Source organism: Chrysochloris asiatica, unplaced genomic scaffold (genome assembly GCF_000296735.1).
Source record: "Chrysochloris asiatica unplaced genomic scaffold, ChrAsi1.0 scaffold00106, whole genome shotgun sequence".
Lineage (NCBI taxonomy): Eukaryota > Metazoa > Chordata > Mammalia > Afrosoricida > Chrysochloridae > Chrysochloris > Chrysochloris asiatica.
Window position 1 is genome coordinate 7,958,966 of NW_006408624.1, and position 24,474 is coordinate 7,983,439.

The 24,474-nt window shown below is 38.4% G+C and overlaps 1 protein-coding gene across 1 annotated transcript in view; it reads left to right on the forward strand.

The window, feature by feature from the left end:
- The window catches only part of LOC102830374 (microtubule-actin cross-linking factor 1-like), a 474,365-nt gene that overhangs the window by 390,188 nt on the left and 59,703 nt on the right, over nt 1-24,474 (forward strand). Inside the window, exons 53-64 of the mRNA XM_006867570.1 lie at nt 9,792-9,953; nt 10,149-10,319; nt 11,362-11,528; nt 14,906-15,065; nt 15,434-15,760; nt 16,844-16,928; nt 17,454-17,695; nt 19,002-19,208; nt 20,985-21,104; nt 21,578-21,685; nt 22,824-23,042; nt 23,994-24,197. Coding sequence (XP_006867632.1) covers nt 9,792-9,953; nt 10,149-10,319; nt 11,362-11,528; nt 14,906-15,065; nt 15,434-15,760; nt 16,844-16,928; nt 17,454-17,695; nt 19,002-19,208; nt 20,985-21,104; nt 21,578-21,685; nt 22,824-23,042; nt 23,994-24,197 — 2,172 coding nt within the window. The remainder of the gene's footprint in view (nt 1-9,791; nt 9,954-10,148; nt 10,320-11,361; nt 11,529-14,905; nt 15,066-15,433; nt 15,761-16,843; nt 16,929-17,453; nt 17,696-19,001; nt 19,209-20,984; nt 21,105-21,577; nt 21,686-22,823; nt 23,043-23,993; nt 24,198-24,474) is intronic.

Below are 24,474 nucleotides of genomic sequence, written 5' to 3' on the forward strand. Positions count from 1 at the left end.
AGGGGCCTGCCACTGCAGATGTTGCTGTGACCACCACAGAGGAGGGTGACACGCCAGAGGGGCCTGCCACTGCAGATGTTGCTGTGACCAACACAGAGGAGAGTGACACACCACAGGGGCCTGCCACTGCAGATGTTGCTGTGCCCATTCCAGAGGAGAGCGGTACTGCAGATGTTGCAGTGTTCTCTCCAAAGGAGAAAGGTGCTCCAGAGGAGAACAGTGCCCTAGATGTTTCAATGTCCGCTCCAGAGGAGCATGGTGCCCCAGCTGCTGCAGTGCTTTCTGTGGAAGAAGTTTTCTCTGTGGAAGGCACTGCCCCCACTGATTCAGTGCCTGTCTCAGAAGAAGGAATTCCTATTCAGGTGGAGGCTTCCCCTGCTGAAGTGTGGCTCAAGGAGGACCTTGATTCCCCAGCATTTGGGATAAGAGAGATGACTGACCCAGTGCTACATGGGCAGGTGTCTCTGACTGACACTGATGGATTGAGTTCAACTGAGGTAATTGTTGCTCTCTTCATTTTGGGGAATAATATTAGGGGTTAAAGGTGAGTTTTGCAAGTTCTCTGACTTGGTAGTCATTAGAAATGGCACAGATAGTCCTCTCTTTTTTTCTTTTTTGGTCCCCTGAGTTGACATTTTCTGGTCTCTCAGTTTATGAGGAGCTGGTGGAAATGGAAATCTCTCTCTTACTCTAATCAGGTGAAAAGCTTTATCATTTGTTCTCTTGTTATTTATTCAGATAAGCCAAATATAAGATAACTGGAATGTAAACAGTTGTTGATTTACATTTTGAAAAAGATCATTAGCAAAAAACCGTGATTTTGCTTTTGACACATACAACAAGCCTGTTCTTCCCTAAATTATTGATACACGCTGCCTGCAGTTCAATATGCATTGGGCTATACACTTTGGAGTTAGACTTGGGGTACTTATTAACCACTCTAGAAAATTTATTTACATGTTCTGACTCTCCATTTCCTTCTTCATTAAGGGGGAAACCTGTGAGCATAAATTGAAATAGCACATTTAAGGCTACATGTCCTTTCAGGTCTCGTTTCATTCTAAGATTTTTTTTTTTTTCTTTTTCATTATAATAATTTTTTTTTAACGTTTTTGTGAATTGAATGAAAGTTTATAGGGCAGATCAGTTTTACATTCAACAAATCATCTACTTTGTTTCATTACAATGATTATAATTCCCTCCATGTACCATCAGTTAACAGTATTTCTCTCTGTTCATTTTAGCTCTTTTATTTTTAAACACTCAGGCATATATATAATAATTTACACCACCAAAGGGCACATTCTGCAAGCCTGCCTCCTGGCCACTATCTCTTAGTCCCTCTCTTCCTATGAATCTAGACTCCTCAGCCGCTCCCCCTTTCCATGTCCCCATCTCTGCCTCCATCTCTGGTGTCGCTACTTCTCTGGATAAGGTCCGACATTCCGCTTGTGATCTTCTCCCTTGATGGTCCTAGGGTCCTCTGTTTATGGACTGTAAGATTAACTACTCCCCCATTTTTTTTGCAAAACTTCTATCTTAACAATTGTGACCATCGCAATTAATCATGATAACAATTACTATTGAATCATAAGAATCTTATCCCCATCTCTTTTTACCAGACCCATCTAGACAAGATGAAAACTATTCAGTGGGGCTCTAAGATTCTTAATGTTAGAATAAAATGTATTAGTAAACAGGTAGGAACAGTGTTCACTTCCCTGAGGAATTTGAGATTTGCAGCCTCAAATTTTGCAGTTAACTACCCTGGTGTCATTTGGTCAGTAGTTTAGACATGAAGGGTGGGTGTCAGAGCTGACAAAGTCCTGTATAACTGAGATAGAAGCTTGTTTGACTTTGCATAACCCCCAGGACCCAAAACAGTGCCTTCCTCATAGCAGGCACTGGCTATTCACTGACTGAATGAGTAAATATCAATCTGAGTATTTAGGGATGCTATAAGAGAGACGGGTGCTCCCATCTACCCATTGCAGGACCTTTCAGGGCAGCCCCAGTCTGGTAAAGCACCAATTAAGCATGCACCCATCAGCAACTAAAAATCATTTTGAATGTGTGCCACAAGTGTCAACTTTTCCACAGATCCCCAGGCTTAGTTAGCTGAGTTGAGATGATTTTAACTTGGCTGTCATTTCTTTTGTAATATGGCCTAAAATTAGAATGTTCGTCTTTCAGCTGATAATTGAATTTGATTCTGTTTCTGAGTTGTATAGAATTTGGAATTGATAACCAAGATCCCCCTAAACCTGTATGAAGTTAGGACAGCAGGTCAATTGACAGAGTACTTTCTTGTGTGTGCATTCTCAATTGTACAGAATATTTTTGGAATAAAGCCTAATCAATGAAATACAGAGATTGAATTTATAAGGAGCCATTCAAATCTGCGTAAACGGAGAAGAAAATCCAGAGAAATAATTAATGTGTGTCTCTGGGATTTCTATGTCCCCATCTACAAAATGAGTGGGCGGGGCTAGATAATGTCTAGGTCATTTTATAAAATAGTGCTAGATATCAGAGGGCTCTGGTAGCGTAGTGGTTACGAATCAGGCTGCAAACCTTGAGGTCAGCAGTTTGAAACTACCAGCTGTTTCTCAGGAGAAAGATGAGGCTTTCTGCTCCCATAAAGATTTACAGCCTCCGAAACCCTGTATAGGTCGCTATAGGTCATAATCAACTCGACAGCACTTAACAACAACAACAATAAGAGGGCAGTGATAGGATTCTCTCCTTTCATGCAGGAGACCTGGGTTCAGTGTTCAACCAATGTGCCTCCTTCACAGACTGGCACTAGAGACTGGCATGTTGCTGTGATACTAAGCAGGTTCCAGTGGAGCTTACAGACTAAAACATGCTGGGAAGAAAGGCATGGTCATACCAAACCAAACCTACTGCCATTGAGCTGATTCCAGCTCAGCAACTGCCCCAGAGTAAATCTTCATGGAAGCAGACTGCTGCCATGTCTGCTGGTGGATTCAGATCACTTGCTGTGTGGTTAGCAGCTGAGGGCTTAACCACTGTACTACCAGGACTCCTTCCTGGTGGTCCACTTCCAAAACAATCACCCAGTGTAAACAATTGGGGTCCCAGTGGTTTGATCCTATTGTGCATGGGGATGCCATGAGTTAGGGCCTCCCCTTGACAACAGCTAACAAGGAGTAAGTGACAGGAGAAGGAAATAGTAGCACAACAGGAAGGTTGTCCATTGTCTTTGAAGGGTAGTTGCTTTTTGGAATATCTGGAAGCAAACAGATACATACACCTGTGTCCGTAAGAAAGTAAGATCTAAGCTATAGTCCTGTAAGAATATAGTGAGATTGTTCTGAAAATATGTATTGAAACAAGTATTGCAACAGAGTTTACATAAGACCAAAGATTTTACTAAATTGGTGAAATATTGAGAAAAATACAAGATGAGAGCTGTAATTGTATGAATTTCATTTCTACCATTTTACAAGGGTTCCTAGAGGCAACTGAACATGTTCTTTTTATACAAAAACACATACTTAGAACTCAACAAATGCTCATATCCAGATTGTGATTTAAAATGAACAACTTCATTATGAGTTGGAACTGGCTTCTACAACACTTAACAACAACAACACATTTTACTTTAGCTCCTTTGTGTATACATACAACTAACTGTACATGTGTATACATGCTTTAAATAAATACAAGCTTTATAATAGACAGTGGACCTCCAGTGTGGCACTGTAGGATCAGCACTGGACTGAGAACCACAAGGTCAGCAATTCAAACCCATCAGCTGTTCCTCAGAAACCCTCTACAGGGTCTCTATGAGTCAAAACTCACTTGACAGCACTTAACAACAACAATAACAATAAACAAAACAAAAGGGTATGGTAGAAGACTTCATACTTCAAACATGTTATCAAGAGAAATCAGTTCCTGGAGAAAGATATCATGTTTGGTAAGGTGGAGGGTCAGTGAAAAAGAAGAAGACCCCCAACCAGATGTTTGGCACCGGGGCAGCAACAGTGGGCTCATGCATAACAATTGTGAGTATAGTGCATGACCGGGCAGTGTTTCCTTCTGTTGTGCACAGAGTCTGTATGAGTCAGAAGCAACTCACTGACACCTAACAACAACAACAACAACAACAATGATAGGAGAGGTAGAATGCCAGAACTTTTTTCCATTTCTATCCTAGGATACTAGGCACATTGAAAGTAATCTATGGTTATTTAAATCTCCTAATCATTTTTAAGGAGTCCTGGCGTAGGGTTGTGGGTTAATGCATGGGACCACAAGTTTGGTTTGAACTACAAGATCAGTGGTTCAAACTCACCAGCAACTCCTCGGAAACCCTATACAGGGTCACTATGAGTCAGAACTGACTCAATGGCACTTAACAACAGCAACAACAATCAGTTGTAAATTTCCTCAATCTTATTCTCAGTTACTGTCTCAAAAGAGAAAAACCAAACAACATTTTGTATAAAATAGGGGCTCTATAAAATTTAAATTTTCCAAGTGAGTCTTTTTGAGACAAAATTTGGAGAGCCCTCAATGCCGGTTCAGTGTTTGACTGCTCAGCTCATCAGCAGAACTTTCATGGGTTTGTTTGCTTTCCCTAACACCATGTCTGTGCAAGAATTCATTCACTCCCTGAATAAATGTTTTCTGGGTGCTTACTCTGTGCCAGGTACAGGTCCCTGCCCTTATGGGACTTACACAATAGTAGAGGAGACACACAGACATTAAAGCAAGAAATCACACAAACATATACAGTAATTACAAATCACGACAGATGCTTTCAATGAAAAGTAAAGGCTATGACAAGAAATTATAATAGGGTGATTTCATTTTAATTGGGGTACCAAGGAAAGGAATTTTATACTAGACCCTTAAGGATAAATAGAAATTATTTAGGCAAAAAGTCAAAGGGAAGAGAATTCCAGACAAAGGCAATGGAAGCTAGGAAGAACTTGGCATGTTAAAAAAAAAAAGCCAGGTAACTAGAAGACAAGTGAGCAAAGCAGGAAGACTGCCTTGAAGTCAAAGCTGGAGAAGAGGGTCAGATGATGCAAGGACCAGTAAGACACGTACATTTCCTCTTGAAAGACATTTTAGCTGTGAAAGCATTTTAAGTAGAGAAGTGAAATGATTAAACGTTTTTAAAAGATTGTGGTGCTTTAGGATAAGCACTGGACTGCTAATCACAAAGTTGGTGGTTTGAACTCACCAACCGCTCCTAAGGAACCCTATATAGGAGTACTATGACTTGATCTGACTCCACAGTACTTAGCAGCAACAACATTCTCGGTTTAAAGGTAAAGAAAACTGGTCCACATTGATAGTACATATTCCCGACATTATTTGGAGTTTTTAAGTCTCAGGCTTCTTTTGTACTGTATTTTATTAGCATGTATTACAGTAGTTGCCACGGAACATAAAACACTATGGTTTGCATATGAAAAAAGAATCCCATTGGAATCAATTTGTAGGGGACGAGGACAGAGTTGAAAGTCCTGCTAGATTACTGTAATTGTCTCAGTGAATTGGTTATGGAGGTACGTATTTTGCAGATAAGATCAATAAGACCTGATAATGCCTTATCTGTTTGGGGGCAACACAAAGGATACAATAATAAATCAAGGATGACTTCTAATTTCTGGTTTTTGCAGCTTAATGAATGGAGAGTATTAGTTGTCATTGTTAGGGAGAAAAAAATAGTTTTTAAAACTGATAGATTCAAGATGCCTGTGATTCATTTGTATGGAGATTAAGAAAGCAGTTGGATATGGCGATTTGAAACTCAGACCAAAAAAACCCCATTACCATTGAGTCCTAGTGTGGCTCTGTGGGCTAATGCATGCTGGACTGCAAAGTCATTTGAACTGCAAGGTTAGTGGTTCAAGCTCACAAGCTGCTCGTTGGAAACCCTACACAGGGTCCCTATGAGTTGGAACCAACTCAACAGCACTTAACAACAACCACCATTGAGTCAATTCTGACTCAGCAACGAAGTAGAACTGCCCCACAGTGTTTTTAAGACTGAGTCTTTCTGGAAGCAGGTGGATACATCTTTTTCTGACTTACAAACTGGTAGATTTGAGCCACTAACCTTTTGGTTACTAGCTGAGTGCTGTAACCACTTTGCCACCAGGGGCTCTGATTTTTAATAAGTTTACATGGGAGAGCATCAGCTTTACATTCATTCTATCATATTTAATTTCATTGCAATGATTTCAGTCTCCTCCATGCATCATCATTCAACAGCATTTGCTTCTAATCCCTCTGTTTTGTTTGTTTTGGGATGTATACTGAAGTACTCAGGAATATATAACCATTCAAACAACCAAAGGGTATACCCTGCATGCCAGCCCCCTGGCTGCCAGCACACAGCCCCTGTCTCTCCTTGAGTCTAGAGTCCAGGGGTTCTTTTTGAAACTTGGAAGGTAGATCAAAATGTTAGCCATAACATTTATCGTGGTTAATATTTAAAGTCATTGGGAATGAATGGGATTGCCTAGGAAGAGAAGAAGCTCAGGATTGGTATCCTATCCCTAGCCCTCCAAATACCTGTGAAAGTCTGAAAGAGAAAGAGAAAGTAAAAGACACACAAAAAAGTCAGCGTGAAAGCTAGGAGAGTTGGAGTACCACCAAAGATAATCACCATGTTTTAAGAAGTTCCTGGAGAAACTGTTTTATGTCCCTGTTGCATCATGTAGTCTTGCAGTAATTTTTGCTCTTGTACTGAGCTGGAGATTGCCTGCCAGTGCTGGTTAGTCAATCACATGACAGTTCATTTCAGTAACAATGTGGGAAATACTAAGGAGGAGGAATTTTAATGCAGCTGAAAGCACTGGTTTTGTTAAGCAGTTTTATTTGGAGCTTGGGAGATGGGAGCAAGTGTGTTCGTATTTATTTTCTTTGACGTTCTGTCCAGTTGTACTGAAAATAAATATCTGTTGTTGTTGTGATGTGCTGTCGAGTTGGTTCCTACTCATAGTGACCCTCTATAGGGTTTCCAAGGAGCAACTGATGGGTTTGAACTGCTGACCTATTGGTTCGCAGTCCAGTGCTGATCCTACAACACCACACCCAAAGTCTAAAATAAATATATAGAGAGTGTTTATTTAGAGTTAATTTCATATGTTTTTAAACTTCTGACAAACACCGTTTGTCCATGTCAAGTAGTCCATGGGGTGGAGGTGGAGAAACAAAAAGAAATCCCTGATGCTTCCATAAGAAATATTCATAAACAAAGTAATCTAAAAGTTTCTTAGGAATCAGGTTTAATATGCAAGATTTTTTAAGTTACTGCAATATGTCTTAACTTTTCTGTCTCCTTTATAGCATTGTGTGATAGAATCAGCTTCCTGCTAGGTGGTGGTGTTCTGTCCCTATGCTGTTAATCTAGTACCATAGGCACTAGCCACATGTAGTTGTTGATTATGCAAACTGTGACTGGTGTGACTGAGGAACTGCATTTAAATTCTCTAGTGTAATTGACTTTTGGCTTATTGTGGCTGTATAGGATAAGGTGGCTCCATGGAACTCTGTGAATCACAAAGTCAGCAGTTCAAGCCCATCATAGGAGAAAAATTAGGCTTTCTGCTCCTGCAAAGATTTAAAGCCTCAGAAACCCTATACAGGGTCACAGTGAGTCAAAACCAACTGGATGCCACTTAACAGTAACAGCAATTTAAATTTAAGTCGCCATATATAGTTAGTGGCTACCGTGTTAGACAGCACAGAAAGATATAAAAGCCAGTTGTGGTACAACATAGACTTTCATTATTATATTAAAGAGAGCCCTACATGTTATGAAGTTGACATTTTCCCTCTGGGTTTCATCTTTGCCTTTCTAACCTGAACCACAGCAACTGAAAGCATGTTTGTTTGTTTGTTTTTATCTCATTATTCTGATCTGTTTGCAGTGAAAATGTCTTTGATATTTGAAAATAAAATTACAGTACTTGCTTTTTCTGGAACTATGGAATCCTGGTGTGTAGGACTGCTGTCTACAAGGTCAGCAGTTCAAACATACCAGCCACTCCTCAGAAACCCTATGCAGAGTCACTCTGAGTTAGAACCAATTCAATGGCACAACAACATATTATTGGTAAAATAGTAATTTTTAACTGAACTGCCTTGTGTTGCTTAAGAAAATATGATGTAACTAAATACATGATAGCATGAGGTACGGTAGCAATTTATCTTTGCAATAACCTTTCCTTTTCTGTGTTCCCTGTTGGTATGAAGTGTCATAAGTCAGTTCTGACCCATAGTGACCTTGTGTAGGGTTTCTGAGGAGCAACTGGTGATCTTGAACCTCCAACCTTGCAGTTCAAACCAACTTTGCAGTCCAGCTCATTAACCCACAGCGCCACACCAGGACCATTCTTTCTAGAATCAGTTTCCTAATCTAGTGCAATCTGTGGGTTTATACAAAAAAACCAAACCAGTTGTGTCAAGTTATTTCCAACTCCTGGTGACTCCATGTGTGTACTGTGCTCATTAGGGTTTCCGGTGGCTAAATTTCCATAAGTAGATCACCAGGCCTTTCTTCAGAGGCAGCTCTGGGTAGACTCAAACTTCTAACCTTTCAGTGTGACCTCATATAGCTCTTACTAATTTTTTTTTTTTTTCATTTATTTTTGTCCTTTTCTATTTATATCATCCTCAGATCTTAATTGACTTACCTGTTTCACTAAAACTGAGGAAACTTTTTATAAAAGAAAAAAAGTAGAGACTGATACCGACCAGTATAGAAATATAGTTGATTTTATCATTTTATAACTGAGAGAAATCTGAGATCAGGGACTTAAAAGGAAGCTTCAAAAATCATTGGAAAAATACAATCTTCTTTTAATTCATCTTTTCCATGAACTCTTAGAAGCCCCGTGTATTTATTCATTTTTTTTCCCTTAATATCTTTCATGTGACAAAGATACCATTCTTCTGATATTTTTTTGTTTCCTTTTAGAAAGTTTAGAAATCGTGTTCACTTTGAAACAATAGAATTTAAATATAGTTGAGATACATATGCAGATTGCTTTTTACTTGTAGCCACATTGTTTTAAAATCCCATTATTTTATAGTGGACATGAATATATAGTATCACTTTTTTAAAAGTATTTTATAAATGTCTGTTTCTTACTCAGATTAGTCTTTGAAATTATTAGTGAAATTTCCTATTGGTACTGGCCTACTTCCTTTTATAACCAGAGGAATACAGTTTCAAGATTATTGGCTGTGTGTGCTCTGTGGCCCTGGAACAGAATGATGTTAATTGGCCTCAGGGGCATTAAGCTATGAGGATGGTATTTTTCATGCCATTAATATGTTATGTCTAATTGAGTTATTAGTCCTAGTCAAAGAAGAGCAGTGCATTTATCAGTGGTCAGTTAAAACTATTCCCCAAGGTATTTTTTATCTTAAGTACTAGTCATTTGATATAATTTTCCCTCTTAGTATTATTAAATATCACACTTTTATGATGTTTTGAGGATGATGCTTCTTTCTTCTTTTCAGCTTTTTGCATTAAAAGTTAAACAAATAGATGCTAAAATATGCACAGACACAGTAGTCAATGGATTAAAGATTTACTAAAACTCTGTAATTACATATCCATAAGTACGAAGCTATATGTTATCCTTGATACTACCCTGTGCAAATTGCTTGTTTCCTCCTTTTTATTCTGCACCTTTCTTCATCAAATTATAAATCTCCCAAGAATAGACAGTCACTGTGGTGTAGAGGGTCAAATAGCCTTTAGATTAAGTCTTTGACTTGCTATTATCCAGACATTTCAGAAAGAACAAGTGGATCCCCTACAGATGAAATTGCAGCAGGTGAATGGACTTGGCCAGGGATTGATTCAGAGTGCAGGGAAAAACTGTGACGTGCAGGGTTTGGAACATGACATGGAGGAGATCAATGCTCGCTGGAATACACTGAATAAAAAGGTGAGTGGCAAGGGCATAACAAGAAACTTGGGAATAGAGGCGTAAGAGGAGATGACATTTCAGTCTAAGGTTTTCTGCAGTCTGAATGCAAATAAAATTTAACAGTTGCAATTTGCAGTTGCTAAAAAGGGGTCAGTAGTAATCTAAACACTGCTCTTGCCTTTTTCATAATGAATCTACACATTTGTGATATAGGTCGCACAAAGAATCGCTCAATTGCAGGAGGCTTTGTTGCATTGTGGGAAGTTTCAAGATGCCTTGGAACCGTTGCTCAGCTGGTTGGCAGACACAGAGGAGCTCATAGCCAATCAGAGACCTCCATCTGCTGAATATAAAGTGGTGAAAGCACAGATCCAAGAACAGAAGGTAAGTGCAAATGAACTGTAACAGCTGTAGGGAGTGACAGACAACACGTTTGCTTATAGTTTCAGGAACATATTCAGGAGTTTTAGTGGACTCCTAACCTGTTCTTTGTGATCCTGCAAAAGAAAGATGAAAATTGATTTTCATCATCTTATTTTGATTTTGTAACATGGAAGCAGAAGTCAAGAACTGAAATGCCATTTTGCTGTACAGGACCTTTTAAAATGTGTTAAAGAGCAAAGGTGTCACTTTGAGGGCTAAGGTGTGCCTGACACAATCATGCCTATTTTCAATTGCCTCATATGCGTACAAAAGCTGGACAATGAAAAAGCGAGACTGGAGAAGAATTGGTGCCTTTGAGTTATAGTATTGGCAAAGCATATTGAATATACCATGGACTGTCAACAAGAATGAACAAATATGTCTTGGAAGATTACAGCCAGAATGCTACTTAAAGTATGGACCAATCCTTGGAAAAGACATCATGTTTGGTGAAATAGAGGGTCAGTGAAAAAAAAGGAAGTTCCTCGATGAGATGGGTTAACACAGTGAGCTCAAACACAGCAATGTTTATAAGAATGATGCAGGACCAAGCAGCATTGCATTCTAGTGTACATAGCGTTGCTATCAGTCAGAACTGCTTTGACGACACCTAACAACATTATTTATTCATGTATCCTATTTTGATGTTTCATTTACAGCTTTATGTTCAGAGGTTTTTGGTTTATCAGGGTTAGCAATATTTTAAATAATATATACCATGTACAAGCTTCTGTTTTTTTGTTTAATTTCCACTATAGTGCATTTTTGTGTTCAAGGAAAGGCCTCTGCTGTGCTCCAATTTAAAAAGTTAATTGCTTGAAAAGTGTGCGTGAATGATAGGAACTGTGCTCTACCTCATATTTTTGCCTCAAGAATGAGGAAAAAAAAAAAATCCCTATTCAATTTATCATCGGATTCAGTGGGGTTATATTTTTTCCTCATTTCAGACTAAAAAATGACTGTATGCTATCGCTATTTTACTCTCTAAATGTGTTTACAATAGTTGCTCCAGCGGCTACTAGATGATCGAAAGGCCACAGTAGACATGCTTCAAGCAGAAGGAGGCAGAATTGCCCAGTCAGCTGAGCTAGCTGATAGAGAGAAAATCACTGGACAGCTAGAGAGTCTTGAAAGTAGATGGACTGAACTACTCAGCAAGGCAGCCGCCAGGTAAGGCCAAAGGGGTTCAAAGAGTGGGTCCAAGACTGTTTTATCTTAGTTTTCATCTGAGTTCTGGTATGGCACTGTGGGTTAATGTGCAGGACTGCAACTCGACAGCACTTAACAACAACAGCAATGATTGAGATAGGAGTTCTGGTGTGGCGCTGTCGGATCAGCACTAGACTGCTAACCACAAGGTTGGTGGTTCAAACCTACCAGCTGCTCTTAGAATCCCTACACATGGTCAGTATGAGTCACAACTGACTGAACGACACTTAACAACAACAAAAGAATTGAGATAGACGTCCTGGTATGGTGCTGTAGGATCAGCACTGGACTGCTAACCACAGTGGTGGAACCCCACCAGCAGCTCCTTGGAAACCCTCTCTAGGGTCACTGTGAGTCAGAACTGACTTGATGGCACTTAACAACAACAACAGTTAAAGATACTCTAAGAGAACCTTGAAATAGATTTATGCAGTGCTTCAGATGATTTTGTATCTTGAAGAGGGATAAGTGTTCAAAGATGTCTCACAGTCAGAATCACTGTCAGGAAGTGAGCTTCAACTACTCTATAAATTTCTGAGAACTGGAAGACTCATTGCTCTGTTACTGTTCGGCTGCAGTACAATCACAGTTCCAGCGACAGACACATGCTCCTACAATCCAGCCAAGTTATTTTCTGAGTTTTTGAAACAGATTTTTTCCCCCTTCATATTTATAAATAATGCTTTTGATACTTGGAATTGACATTTATCATATTTTTTTTCTGTAAATTTACCCTAACACTTGCATTGGGTGTTTTTGCATCCAGGCAATAGTCCTGTTTCATATATGAGCATTAAAGAGATGCATTAATTTTCTTTCATAAATGGAAGTGCCGTTTCTTTCCGTAGCTCTTACTTTAATGTCATTTGTAATATGTCAAATGGATGTCTTTACTTGGACCTTGTACTGTCCCAGTTTAAAAAATAAATTCCTGCTAATCAGAAATCAGAGAGTATTAGAACTGGTTATTTATTATTATATCCTCTAAGTTTTCTAAATAGCCAACAATTTTCAAATAATGCTCTCTCCAGTCACTTTATTCTTCCAGCTGCCTATGACTTGCGTATTTCTTATCTTATTAAAACTTGGTCTACATTAGATGCAAAAATGAAATAATTTAGCTCACTTTTTTTTAGGTGTTCACTATTTTTTATTTAGAATTCAACTTTTATTTCTTTTATTTAACTTTTATAGAATTTTTTATTTCCAAATCTGCACTGCTCTTTTTCATCTTTGTTCGTTAACCGTCAGCCAGCCTTTCAGTTCCTTAGGCTTAAATCCTCCGCTTCATTATTTTTCCTCCTTTGCTTCCCACATCTATCAGGATGCTAAATTTTGCCCATTTTATTTATGAAGTGTCTTTCCTATCCATCTTTTTCTCTACTTCTTCCCATTTCCTACTTCAGTTTATGATTTATGAGCTCTCCCTTGGGATTCCTCCTGACTAAATCACTGTTACCATACCTTTTCTTCCCCATCCTTCTGTTGTGATGAACGTTTTTGAAGTGCACCTTTTTAAAAGTATCTTTCCATGCTCAAAATATATTTGATGGCTCTTTGTTGCCTGTGCAAACTCTTCAATCTAACATTCAAAGTTCTCTATTCTTTGACCTCAACTTAACTTTCTTAGTTCCCACTATCATTCTCACTTCTTATAGGATAAGCTATAGGATAAGCACTGTACTGCTAACCACAAGGTTGGAAGTTCAAACCCACCAGCTGCTTCTTGGAAACCCTATATAGGATTGCATCACCCATCCTTATTTTCCCTCTCCTATGAAGCTTGACTATATTCCCTAGCATAAAATAGCGTCTTCCTCTTCATTGCCGTAACTCTGTCTGTGTGGTATACTCATTGCCCTTTGTACTTATCTCTAGTTCATGAGTTCCTTAAAGTCGTCATTTCTTTGTATTGTATCTTTTTTGTTGCTTTTTTTTTCCCCCCCTCAATTTCTTTCCACCCTGCCTACTTCCATCTTCCCAACCTAGCAGTTTATTAACCAGTATACCAAGGACACCTTCATTTTTTTATACATTGTAAAGACTTTTGTTTGGATTCTTTAACATTGAATTTTTTTGAGTTTCTAAATTATTTAACTTTTCTCTTTGTCACTGCAAATCCAATTATATTGACTTTTTAAACTTTCAGATTCTAAGATCGGAGATGAGAGGCAGAAAGATTTGGAATTTAGAGGCAATTTTCAAAAAAAAAAAGATTCTAATCTAATTATAATCTTTAGATTATGTATGTATTTTAGTTGTATTACTTGAAGTTGAATTTGAAGACTGGCATAAACAAAGTAGGAAAGGAAATTATTTATATTGACAGTTCAAACTGATAACATGTAGAAATAGGTTTGCTTCATATTGAAATATAATTAAATTTTGTATTTAAATCATTTCTTATTAAAATAAATGTGTCAGTGGTAGCCAGTATTGGTGGGCTTTGCACAAAGTAGGTGTCCAGTAAAGGTTTGCAGAAGTAGATGTTTCAGCCTTTTCAAATGATGCATCATTTGTTCTGTTCATAATCTTTTCTTATAAGCGTTCATTATTAGTCTGTGTGCTGATATATAGTTCTGTGGTGTTTTTTGTTTGTTTTTTTTACTTTTACTGTCTCTTTTCAGATTTCCTCCAACATTCAAGCTTGCTCCCCTCTTTATAATTTACTGCTTTTAACCTGCAGCATACTTAAAATCCATGCTTAGTTTGGATCATTAACATCACAAGTAAAGTCCATCCTTTTTTTGACTGGCAAATTTCAGCCCTTCTGAGGTCATCTTTTGCCTTAAATCTGGATTAAGAATTTTATGTTGTAGAGGCTGAAATTACTAGAAGCCTGATTTCAAATACGCTCCTCTTCATTCACAAGTGAAGGTAGTAGTGATAGAACAATGGATTTTTTTTTTTTTTTTTAATCTCTTTAGCCTTTATTTCAGTCAGTGACATGTTCAGATAGGGCCTGCCCTAGAATTCATTCTGAAGTGTGTCTTTGTAGTATGAAGAGGAAGAACACTAACCTTAGAAGATAAAATTGTAGATCTCATTCTACCATTACTACTCCCTAGATGACTGAAGCAAATCTTTGTTTATGAAGACTTCAGAGTCCTTTTTGTCTTCTAATAGTTGTTGTTGTTAAGTGCTGTTGAGTCTGTTGCTACCCTGTATAGGGTTTGTAATAGTGGGAATCATTATCTAAATATACATAACGTGATGCTTATTCTGTTGACTGTTGATATTTAAACTATGTGGTAAAACTCTTCTTTTATTGATCATGGCACTGTTTTACAAGTCTTAGTATGATTTTTTGTCTGAGTATCTTCTATATATTTGTGTAGACATAAACAGCTGGAAGATATCCTGGTTCTGGCCAAACAATTCCATGAGACAGCTGAGCCTATTTCTGACTTCTTATCTGTCACAGAGAAAAAACTTGCCAACTCAGAGCCTGTTGGCACTCAGACTGCCAAAATTCAACAGCAGATTGTTCGGCACAAGGTAGGAATGTACTTACGGTAAATGAAAACACTGAATTGGAACAAGAAATCCTGAAAATAAGAAGAATGCCTATAGCATCCTAGAAGACAATTTGTGGAGCTTTTTTAAAAGTTTAATGTAAAATGTGGTCAGAGTATTCTTTGCAAAATTCTTGGTCTTGAAATAAAAATAGAAATTGACTAATAGGCTGCCAACAAAACAAAAAAAACACCCATCTAGTTTCTAGTTTTTGTGTTATTTTTGCCCTTCAGTAGGTAATTTTTTTTATGTTATTTAATTTGTTATATCATTTGTTATTCATTGTTTTATGTTGAACTTTTTCATTTGTTTTGTTTCTGTTATTCATTTTTTCCACTCTGGATTCCCAGGCTCTGGAGGAAGAAATAGAAAGCCATGCAACAGATGTGCACCAGGCAGTGAAAATTGGGCAGTCCCTCTCCTCCCTGACATGTTCTACAGAACAGGGTGTGCTTTCAGAAAAGCTAGACTCATTGCAGGCCCGATACAGTGAGATTCAAGACCGGTGCTGCCGGAAAGCAGCTCTGCTTGAACAAGCACTGTCTAATGCTAGACTGTTTGGGGAGGATGAAGTGGAGGTGCTCAACTGGCTGGCTGAGGTTGAGGACAAACTCAGTTCAGTGTTCGTAAAGGATTACAGACAGGCTGTCCTGCAGAAGCAGCATGCTGACCACCTGGTACACATGTTTTCCATTCTTATTCCTTATGTTACTAGTTATTTTGTAATTTTGATTCATGTTTCTCTCTCTCTCTCTTTTTTTTTACCCATTTCAAACACTTTGAGTTTATTTTATCCACAATTGTGTAGTGAAAGACTTGGTGTTACTGTTACTTAGATACATTCATGAAAATACTCGTATTCTTCCAACTAAAGGATGATACAGAGTAGAGTCAGAAACCATTTCAGTTCCAACTCATGCTTTACCTCAGGTATCTCTGAGTTTACACTTGAGCAACTTTATGAAAGAGAATGTATTTTAACAAAACCAGGTATACACATTGGTACCCAGAATTGGATCGTATTGCTAACTTCTGGATATTTTTAGAATTTTATGTACTCAGATTCCAGGGAATCCATGTCAGTTGACCTTTTCCATTCCGTTTTAATGAACTCTCTCTTCAGAGGTACAAAAATAGGCAAGTTTTTTTTTTTTTTTTTTACCAGTTTAAGATTCTTCTGTTTCATTGACTTCAAATCTTGAAAAATTTCAACTAGGAACCTGACTTAAGTCAATCTATTCTTGCTGACTTCTTTCTCTTGAAATTTATGTCTTATTCTGTATTTTGGGCCAGTATTTGTTGCATTGCACTTTGGCCTTTCTTGGGTTCAGGTTTGATACCAGAAAGTTACTAAAGCTGATTAGTCCTAAATCCCTTATCCAATAGAAAGGCAAGCTTGCTCTTGGATATCTGATTTAGTTATTTTGGGTAAATTAATTAAAGGTAGCTAAAGCACTAATGGAGTCCTGGTGTGGCGCTGTGGGTTAATGTGCCAGACCGCAAAGCCGTTTAAACTGCAAGGTTGGCGGTTCAAGCTCACCAGCTGCTCCTCGGAAACCCTATCCAGGGTCGCTATGGCTCGACAAGTAGCTAATGATGAAAGAATCAAATACCAGATGTCTAAAAAGAAAAAAACAACTGAGCTAGCATTCATTTAAAAGGCTCTTCTCTTTACTTTAAATTTGGTCTCTTTAAAGTCTTAAATTTCTTTGACTTTGTTTTACCGTGGTTTGGGGATTAATGCTCTTCTTTCCTTTCAGGCATTAAATGAAGAGATTGTTAATAGAAAGAAGAATGTAGATCAAGCTATTAAAAATGGTCAGGCTCTTCTAAAACAAACCACAGGTACTTTGAAAAGTGTGTCTCAACACCTCTCTAATTACAGAAACTGTCACATATCCAGGGAAGTAAGCCCCATGTATTAGCCACTTCTCTTTGATATGTGATTCCTACGAATTTATTGTATTATTGTATTACCATGTGCTCTAGGCAGGCTGGTGAACATGTATTCCTCTGTCCTGCTACATCTTATGAAAACTAAAAGATTTTGTTTAACTCCCATCTGGTTGTAGATGATATCTCCCCCTATCTACTTTCCTTCCGTAATGGATTAAGTCCAATGTCAGTATTCACTGATAGATTCAAGTAACAAGAATCTTGGAAACACCTGCAGTTACATCCAGATATTAGTCTTAGAAGTAGCTTCTTTTATCAAGTGGATGGTGTCTTTTATTTATGGTGAGGGATGCTTTGTGAAATCACTACCACAGGTCACTACCAATTGTAAAAGTAAAGGTTTGATTTGAAGAAAAGGGATGTCCTCATCCCTAGAGTTCTTAAATATGAATAATCACATACTGTCTTTCATAGGTGAAGAGGTGTTGCTTATCCAGGAGAAACTGGATGGTATCAAGACTCGCTATACAGACATCACAGTTACTAGTTCGAAGGCCCTCAGAACTTTAGAGCAAGCCCGGCAGCTGGCCACCAAGTTCCAGTCTACTTATGAGGAACTGACTGGGTGGCTGAGGGAGGTGGAGGAAGAGCTGGCAAGCAGTGGAGGACAGTCTCCCACAGGGGAACAGATACCCCAGTTTCAGCAAAGACAGAAGGTGAGCTGCTATCTCATGTTGTTTTTCCTTAAACAGTCCTCTTAGAGTCCTTCATTTCAAATCTTTACTTTTCATCACTAACTGTCTCTACCTTAAATCTAAACCAAGGTTTCTGATGCCCTCCTTGCTGATTTACTCATGGACACTAAATTTTGACATTAAAGAATACATGTACAAGAACAATTGTTACGGCTTATAGAAAGACTATTGATCGCCAGATTCCTAGGCTGTTTGCTTAATACAAACATTTTACAATGTATCTTCATGATTCATTGTCTAGAGAGTGCTCCATGGTTATATTTGATTTTCACGTAGGATCTAATAAAATTTTAAATACTATGTAGATACTTGTTAAGTTAAATGCCTATGTTTAAAGTATAATTTATCATTTCTGTTGAAATTAGGGAAAATACAGGAGCACCATTGGTTTTACCTCAGAGATAGTCTGTCTCAAGGAGTCTTGTAGACAGTTCTAAATAAGCAGTTTAAAGTGTTGAAGAGCAAGAATGTCAGCTTGAAGACTAAGGTGCACGGGACCCAAGCCATGGTATTTTCATTAACCTCATATGCATGCGAAAGCTGGTCAGTGAATAAGGAAGACCGTAGAAGAATTGTGCTTTTGAGTTATGGTGTTGGAGGAGACTATTGAAAGTGCCACGGGCAGCCAAAAGAACCAATAGATCTGTGTTGGAAGAAATGCAACCAGAGTGCTCCTTGGAGGCCAGGATGGCCAAACTTCGTCTCTCATACTTCAGACATATTGTCAGGAGGGACCAGTCACTGGAGAAGAATATCATGTTTTGTAGGGTGGAGGGTCAGAGAAAAAGAGGAAGACCCCCAACGAGATGGATTGGCCAAGTGGCAGCATCAATGGACTCAAAGTGTGGCAACGATAGTGAGGTTAGCCCAGGATCGGGCAGCGTTTTGTTCTGTGCATAAGGTCACTATGAGTCGATACCAACTCGATGGCACCTAATAACAACAACAAGCCTAAAATCAGACTCCTAGTGTGCCACTGTAGGATAAGCAATGGACTGCAAACCACAAGATCGGCAGTTCAAACCTATCAGCTGCTCCTCAGAAGTGCTTCATAGGGCTTCATGAGTTGGAACTGACTCAGCAACACTTAACAACAACAACAAGCCTAAAATCAGACTACAGAATGATTGAAAAATTTGAGACAGGAAAAATATAACTGAAGGAAAGATAGCTGGGCTGTGTGGTAGTGACAGTACTTTCTACCAGCACAGCTGCTGATGCCCTTTATTTAGTAAGGTATGGCCTGAAAGCTGTTTTCCTTCCTTAGGAATTAAAGAAGGAGGTCATGGAGCACAGGCTGATGTTGGACACAGTGAATGAGGTGAGCCGTGCTCTCTTAGAGCTGGTACCTTGGAGAGCCAGAGAAGGACTGGATAAACTTGTGTCTGATGCCAACGAGCAATACAAGCTGCTCAGTGACACTATTGGACAACGGGTGGATGAAATTGATGCTGCTATTCAGAGATCACAACAGGTAATAACAACTTTACGTTGATATCATAGGCAATGGGGATCTCTGAGGGAAGTAACTACCATAACCCCTGAAATATAAGCTCAAGAATAAGAATGATGAGATCAGTTACCTGATGTAACAAACATATAGCAATGGTGGTAAATGGTTGGGCAGACGTGTGTTTGGATGAATCCAGCTTTGTTCTCATAATTTCAATGTGCTTGACCCCTTTGGTTTGAGAAGAATTTGGAGAAGAGAAAACCTGATACATGAGGTCTTATTTTAGCTGTTATAGCTGTTCCCCTGCTAAACAGATGGATTGTCATTACAGTAGATAATACTCAAAAGTTTGCAACTCATCACAATGTTAGTTTGACATAATCAACTAACTGCCTTAACATTAGAAGGATGAGAGGAAGGAACCAAGAACTATAATTACTATCAAATATGCTGGCCAAAATAGCGGAGCCATCCAAAATAGAAACATCTCGGTAAACACAGGTGTCATATTTCCCTCCATCTTTTTGCTTCCTGCTTTATGGAAAGAAGCTATTTGCTTTTCTTCATAACTGGATACACAGCTATTAATGTGTCATAGCACCAAAAAAAAAAAAAAAAAAAATCCAGTTAATATATCATGATTCCTTGGGTTCATAGTAATAAGCAGATGCTTTCTGAACCACACAGAAGTTTGTTCTGACTTCAAGTATATCCCAAATACATCTTCATTGATATCCCTAGTCTTGGGCCAGATATTTCAATATGACATTTATCTTGCTTCGAGAAGCTTGCTGTTCTCTTTATATGCTTGTATGGATTGGCAAAGCTGGGGAATGCTCATAAAAAAGCACTTGTGTAGAACATGTTTGTAGGTCGTCTTTGTTACTGCATCAAGATCTAGCTACCATTACTGTTTAAAGGTTTGGGGTCTTATGCTTCTCTAGCTGACCAGGTACGTAGTTAACTTGACTCAGCTGTCTGCGGCCATGCTAAGTACATCCATCGTTAAACATTTAACTAGGACCACTACTCTTCAAAGGAACCCTGGTAGCATAATGGATTGTAAGCGGGGTTGCTAACTGCATGGTCAGCAGTTCTAATCCATCAGCACTTCCGCAGGAGAAAGATGAGTCTTTCTGTTCCCACAAAGATTTACAGCTTTAGAAATTCTATACAGCGTCGGTATGAGTTGGAACCAACTCGGTGGCCCGTAACCACAGTGTCTGGGTAGAAGAGAAGATTGGCATAAAGATAGCAGCATTATAAAACCACTGATCAGAAGAATATGTGTGTTGTTGTTAAGTGCCATTGAGTGGGTTCCAACTCATAGCAACCCTGTATAGGGTTTCCAAGAAGCAGCTGGTGGGTTTGAACTGCTGACCTTGTGGTCCACAGTCCAGTGCTGATCCTAAAGCATCACAAAAGTCCTTATGTCAGTTTCTGCTGTTGTTTCTAACTTTAGGACCACTAATTTAGTTTTGTAACTTCTTTCTAAAGAAGTTGAAATATGATATTTGTCTGCATCGTGATTTGTAGTTTTATGAAATTCTCACAGATTTTGGCATTACTTTGAACTGTAAACTGTATTACTGAAAATTCAGGCCTTTCCACGTTGAGTAATAAATTATAGTTGTAACAAGTTGGACCTTTGTTGTTGTTAGGTGCTGTTGAGTCAATACTGACTCATAGCAATCTTAGGCACAACAGAATGAAACACTGCCTAGTCCTTGATATCAGTCAAGTAGGACCTTGTCTGTGGGTGACTTGTCTTGTTTTTTTTCTAAACACTTGTGTTAGTATGAGCAAGCTGCTGATGCAGAACTAGCTTGGGTTGCTGAAACAAAACGGAAACTCATGGCCCTTGGTCCAATTCGCCTGGAACAGGACCAGACCACAGCTCAGCTTCAGGTACAGAAGGTAAGTGTATCATCAATGTACTCACTGTGTCATGACCTAGTAGAATAATCAGGAACTTAGTATGACTGAGAGAAAGTTTGTCGCTATCCCAAGTCAAGTGGGGTGAGTCCATGTCATGATGATGAATAGAAGTTAACTATGAGTACTTGGGATAAGGACAAATTATTTTGCTTTTTCAAAGGGGAAATATAGGCACATTAATTTGGAATAGTTAACAATTTAATAAAAACTAGTTAGCAATATCATGAACAATGTTTAAGAGAGGTGATTTTTTTTAAGCTGCTAAAAGATAGGTTTTGAAGATGTATGAATAGGTAAAGTGTCAAACTTTTTAAGAGCAAATAAAGCTTTAAAGCAAGAAATTTATCATGGACTGTGTCTGAGTTTTCACTGGCCAACTTCACTAGCACAGGCTTAGGTAGGAGATTAATATCCTTTTACTTCTTGTTTTAACTATAGTTTACTTTTCAAAGGCTTTCTCCATTGACATCATTCGACACAAAGATTCAATGGACGAACTCTTCAGCCATCGTGGTGAAATCTTTGGCACTTGTGGGGAGGAACAGAAAGCTGTATTACAGGTGAATTGCATTTATTTATTCACTACATTTATATTCTAGTCTTTATTATGGTGAATTAGAACTACAGTTGGGAAATGCTGGTATAAGAGATACTTTTCCTCCTAAGCTTTCTTATTACTGACTGGGTAGTAACGCCCACACTGATGTCCTAGAACTCACAGTCTTATCCCATGTGTTCATAAATGTCTAAACAGCCATGTTATATAATGTAGCAGAGGAATTGCTGTTTTTCCTTAGTCCATACAGATAAGCTTTGAGTAATGTTTAAGGCATTTATGATAGGCTTTGCAGAACCATATGCAGGCATTAATTCCTTCTTTAGGCTCTTCTAAAGAGGCATATCCCATTCTAAAATGATTGGCAAGAGAGAGTTTGTACACCAGTTTCGTTTGTGTTTTAAAAAGAGTGTGATTAACTACCGTTTTCTCAGAAATCATCATACCCAACTGAGCTATTCATCTCAAATGTATGAAGCACGTAAATGCCAAGTTTGTGGAGACTTGTTTATCAAAGAAGAAAGACTCCATCATAGTCCCTAAAATATCCAGTCTAAGATGATCCATGTTAATAACGCTAGATCTAAAGTTGTGCAACATCACTGAGAGGTTAATTTTGCTCTGTTGTTCTTGTGCCATTTTATTGCCTTTATAAATTTTTTTCTATAGCTTATTAAGTGTAGAAATGATACATATTTATATTTATACATAAATTTACACATATTTTTAATAGGAATATTTTTTCAATCTGATAAATACAGAAAATTAAAATCTCTTATAATCTTCTAGATTAATCCATTAAAATATTTTAATGTGTATTTCTTCAGAATTTTTCATGTATATGGATGGTATGGTGCTGTAGGATAAGCACTAGAATGCAAGGTCAGGTTGAACTGCAAAGTTGGCAGTTCAAGCTCAGCAGCCACTCCTCAGAAACCCTATACAGGGTTGCAAAGGGTCAGAACCAACTTGATAGCACAGTTACTGAGCTTGAACCACTAACTTTGCAGTTCAAATCAACCTTGTGGTCCAGTGCTTATCCTACAGCTCCACTCCAGGACTCCATATGTCTGTATGTGTATGTGTGTGTGTTTAAAACAAGAGTTCATGATAGTAATAATATTTTGCTCTTTGATTCATAGGAAAAGACAGAGTCACTAATACAGCAATATGAAGCTATAAGCCTACTCAATTCAGAGCGCTATGCCCGCCTGGAGCGGGCACAGGTTTTGGTGAACCAGTTTTGGGAAACTTATGAGGAGCTCAGCCCCTGGATTGAGGAAACTCGAACACTTATAGCACAATTACCTCCTCCAGCTATCGATCATGAGCAGCTTAGGCAGCAGCAAGAGGAAATGAGGGTAAGGAGATAAAATAATTTTATTTTATTGCCAAACTGAAAATAAGTTCCACAGTTCACTCAACAACAATATATTTATTAGTGTCTACTGGATGTAAGTTCTATGTCAATGAATTCTTAATCACTTAGAATTTCTTTACACTGTAAAAATACGCATCTTAATACTTTCTCCCCTTTTAACATGAATCAATTAAAGAATAAGATTATTGAGATACCAGGAAGAAGCTGGGTATTAGAGCAGAAGCAAAGGAGTAACTGAACAAAAACCAAAGGCCTTTAAAATTGATCTGAGGACCGGGGCTATTGTTGGACTGTGGTGTAGGGTTGGGTGGCTCTTTCCATTTGGTGAGGCACTGGCCAGAGTGAGAGACATGGGCAAGTGTCAGGAAGCCTTTGCTGCATATTAGATACGATGAAAGGGGAAATTATATATCATTTCAACTGTTGCCATTAATAATGCTGTTACCATTAAGGGCACCTTTTAAACCTTTATTTCTGGTTAGTGGTTTATGCTTACTCCTCCTTGGAAACCCTATACAGGGTTGCTATGGATTGGAATCAACTCGATGGCACTTAACAACAACAATAACCCCATTTTCCTTTAAGTGGAAATTGTTAATTGGAAGGAGGCAGAAGTAGGGTCAAGGAGCAGATAAAGTTCAAGAAATGTTACTAATCATAGCATATCTGCTTGGTGTCTCATTCTGGTGAGGAAAGCAGATGTTAAATCGTGGAAATTACAATTCAGGATGTAGAGATATTTACGAGTACAGAGGAGAATGAGATAAACTTGTACAGGGGTGGAAGGACAGTAAGAGTGGATGTGCCAGGAAGGTTTCCTGGGTGATGGGACATCCAAACTTACTTTAAAAAATAAGCTCTGGCCGGAGTATCTGAACAAAATAAGCTGGTATAAAAGTGTTCATGGTTTAATCCATTTTTCTTTACATAGCAACTAAGGGAATCCATTGCTGAACACAAGCCTCATATTGATAAGCTACTGAAGATAGGTCCACAACTCAAGGAGCTAAACCCTGAAGAAGGGGAAATGGTGGAAGAAAAATACCAGAAAGCAGAAAACATGTATGCCCAAATCAAGGAGGAGGTGCGCCAACGGGCCCTGGCTCTGGACGAGGCTGTTTCTCAGTCTGCTCAGGTATATGTGTGTCTTAAGCTTATATGACCTTCAACTGTCCTTTAGGCTAAGCAAGATGTCATCATTGTATCAGGTATACTTCTATTTCCAGGAAGGCTCTGACCAGCATGTTATTGATACACTATAGATAGACTATCTGCATTTTTATTGTAAGAATCACTGGTGTAATTAACACTGTAAGGAGGGTAAAATGCATATTGCCTGTTATATTACCTTTGATTGTTTCCATGAAAACTTCATCCTTTAGCAAGTATGGCTTTGGATAAACTCATCTTGC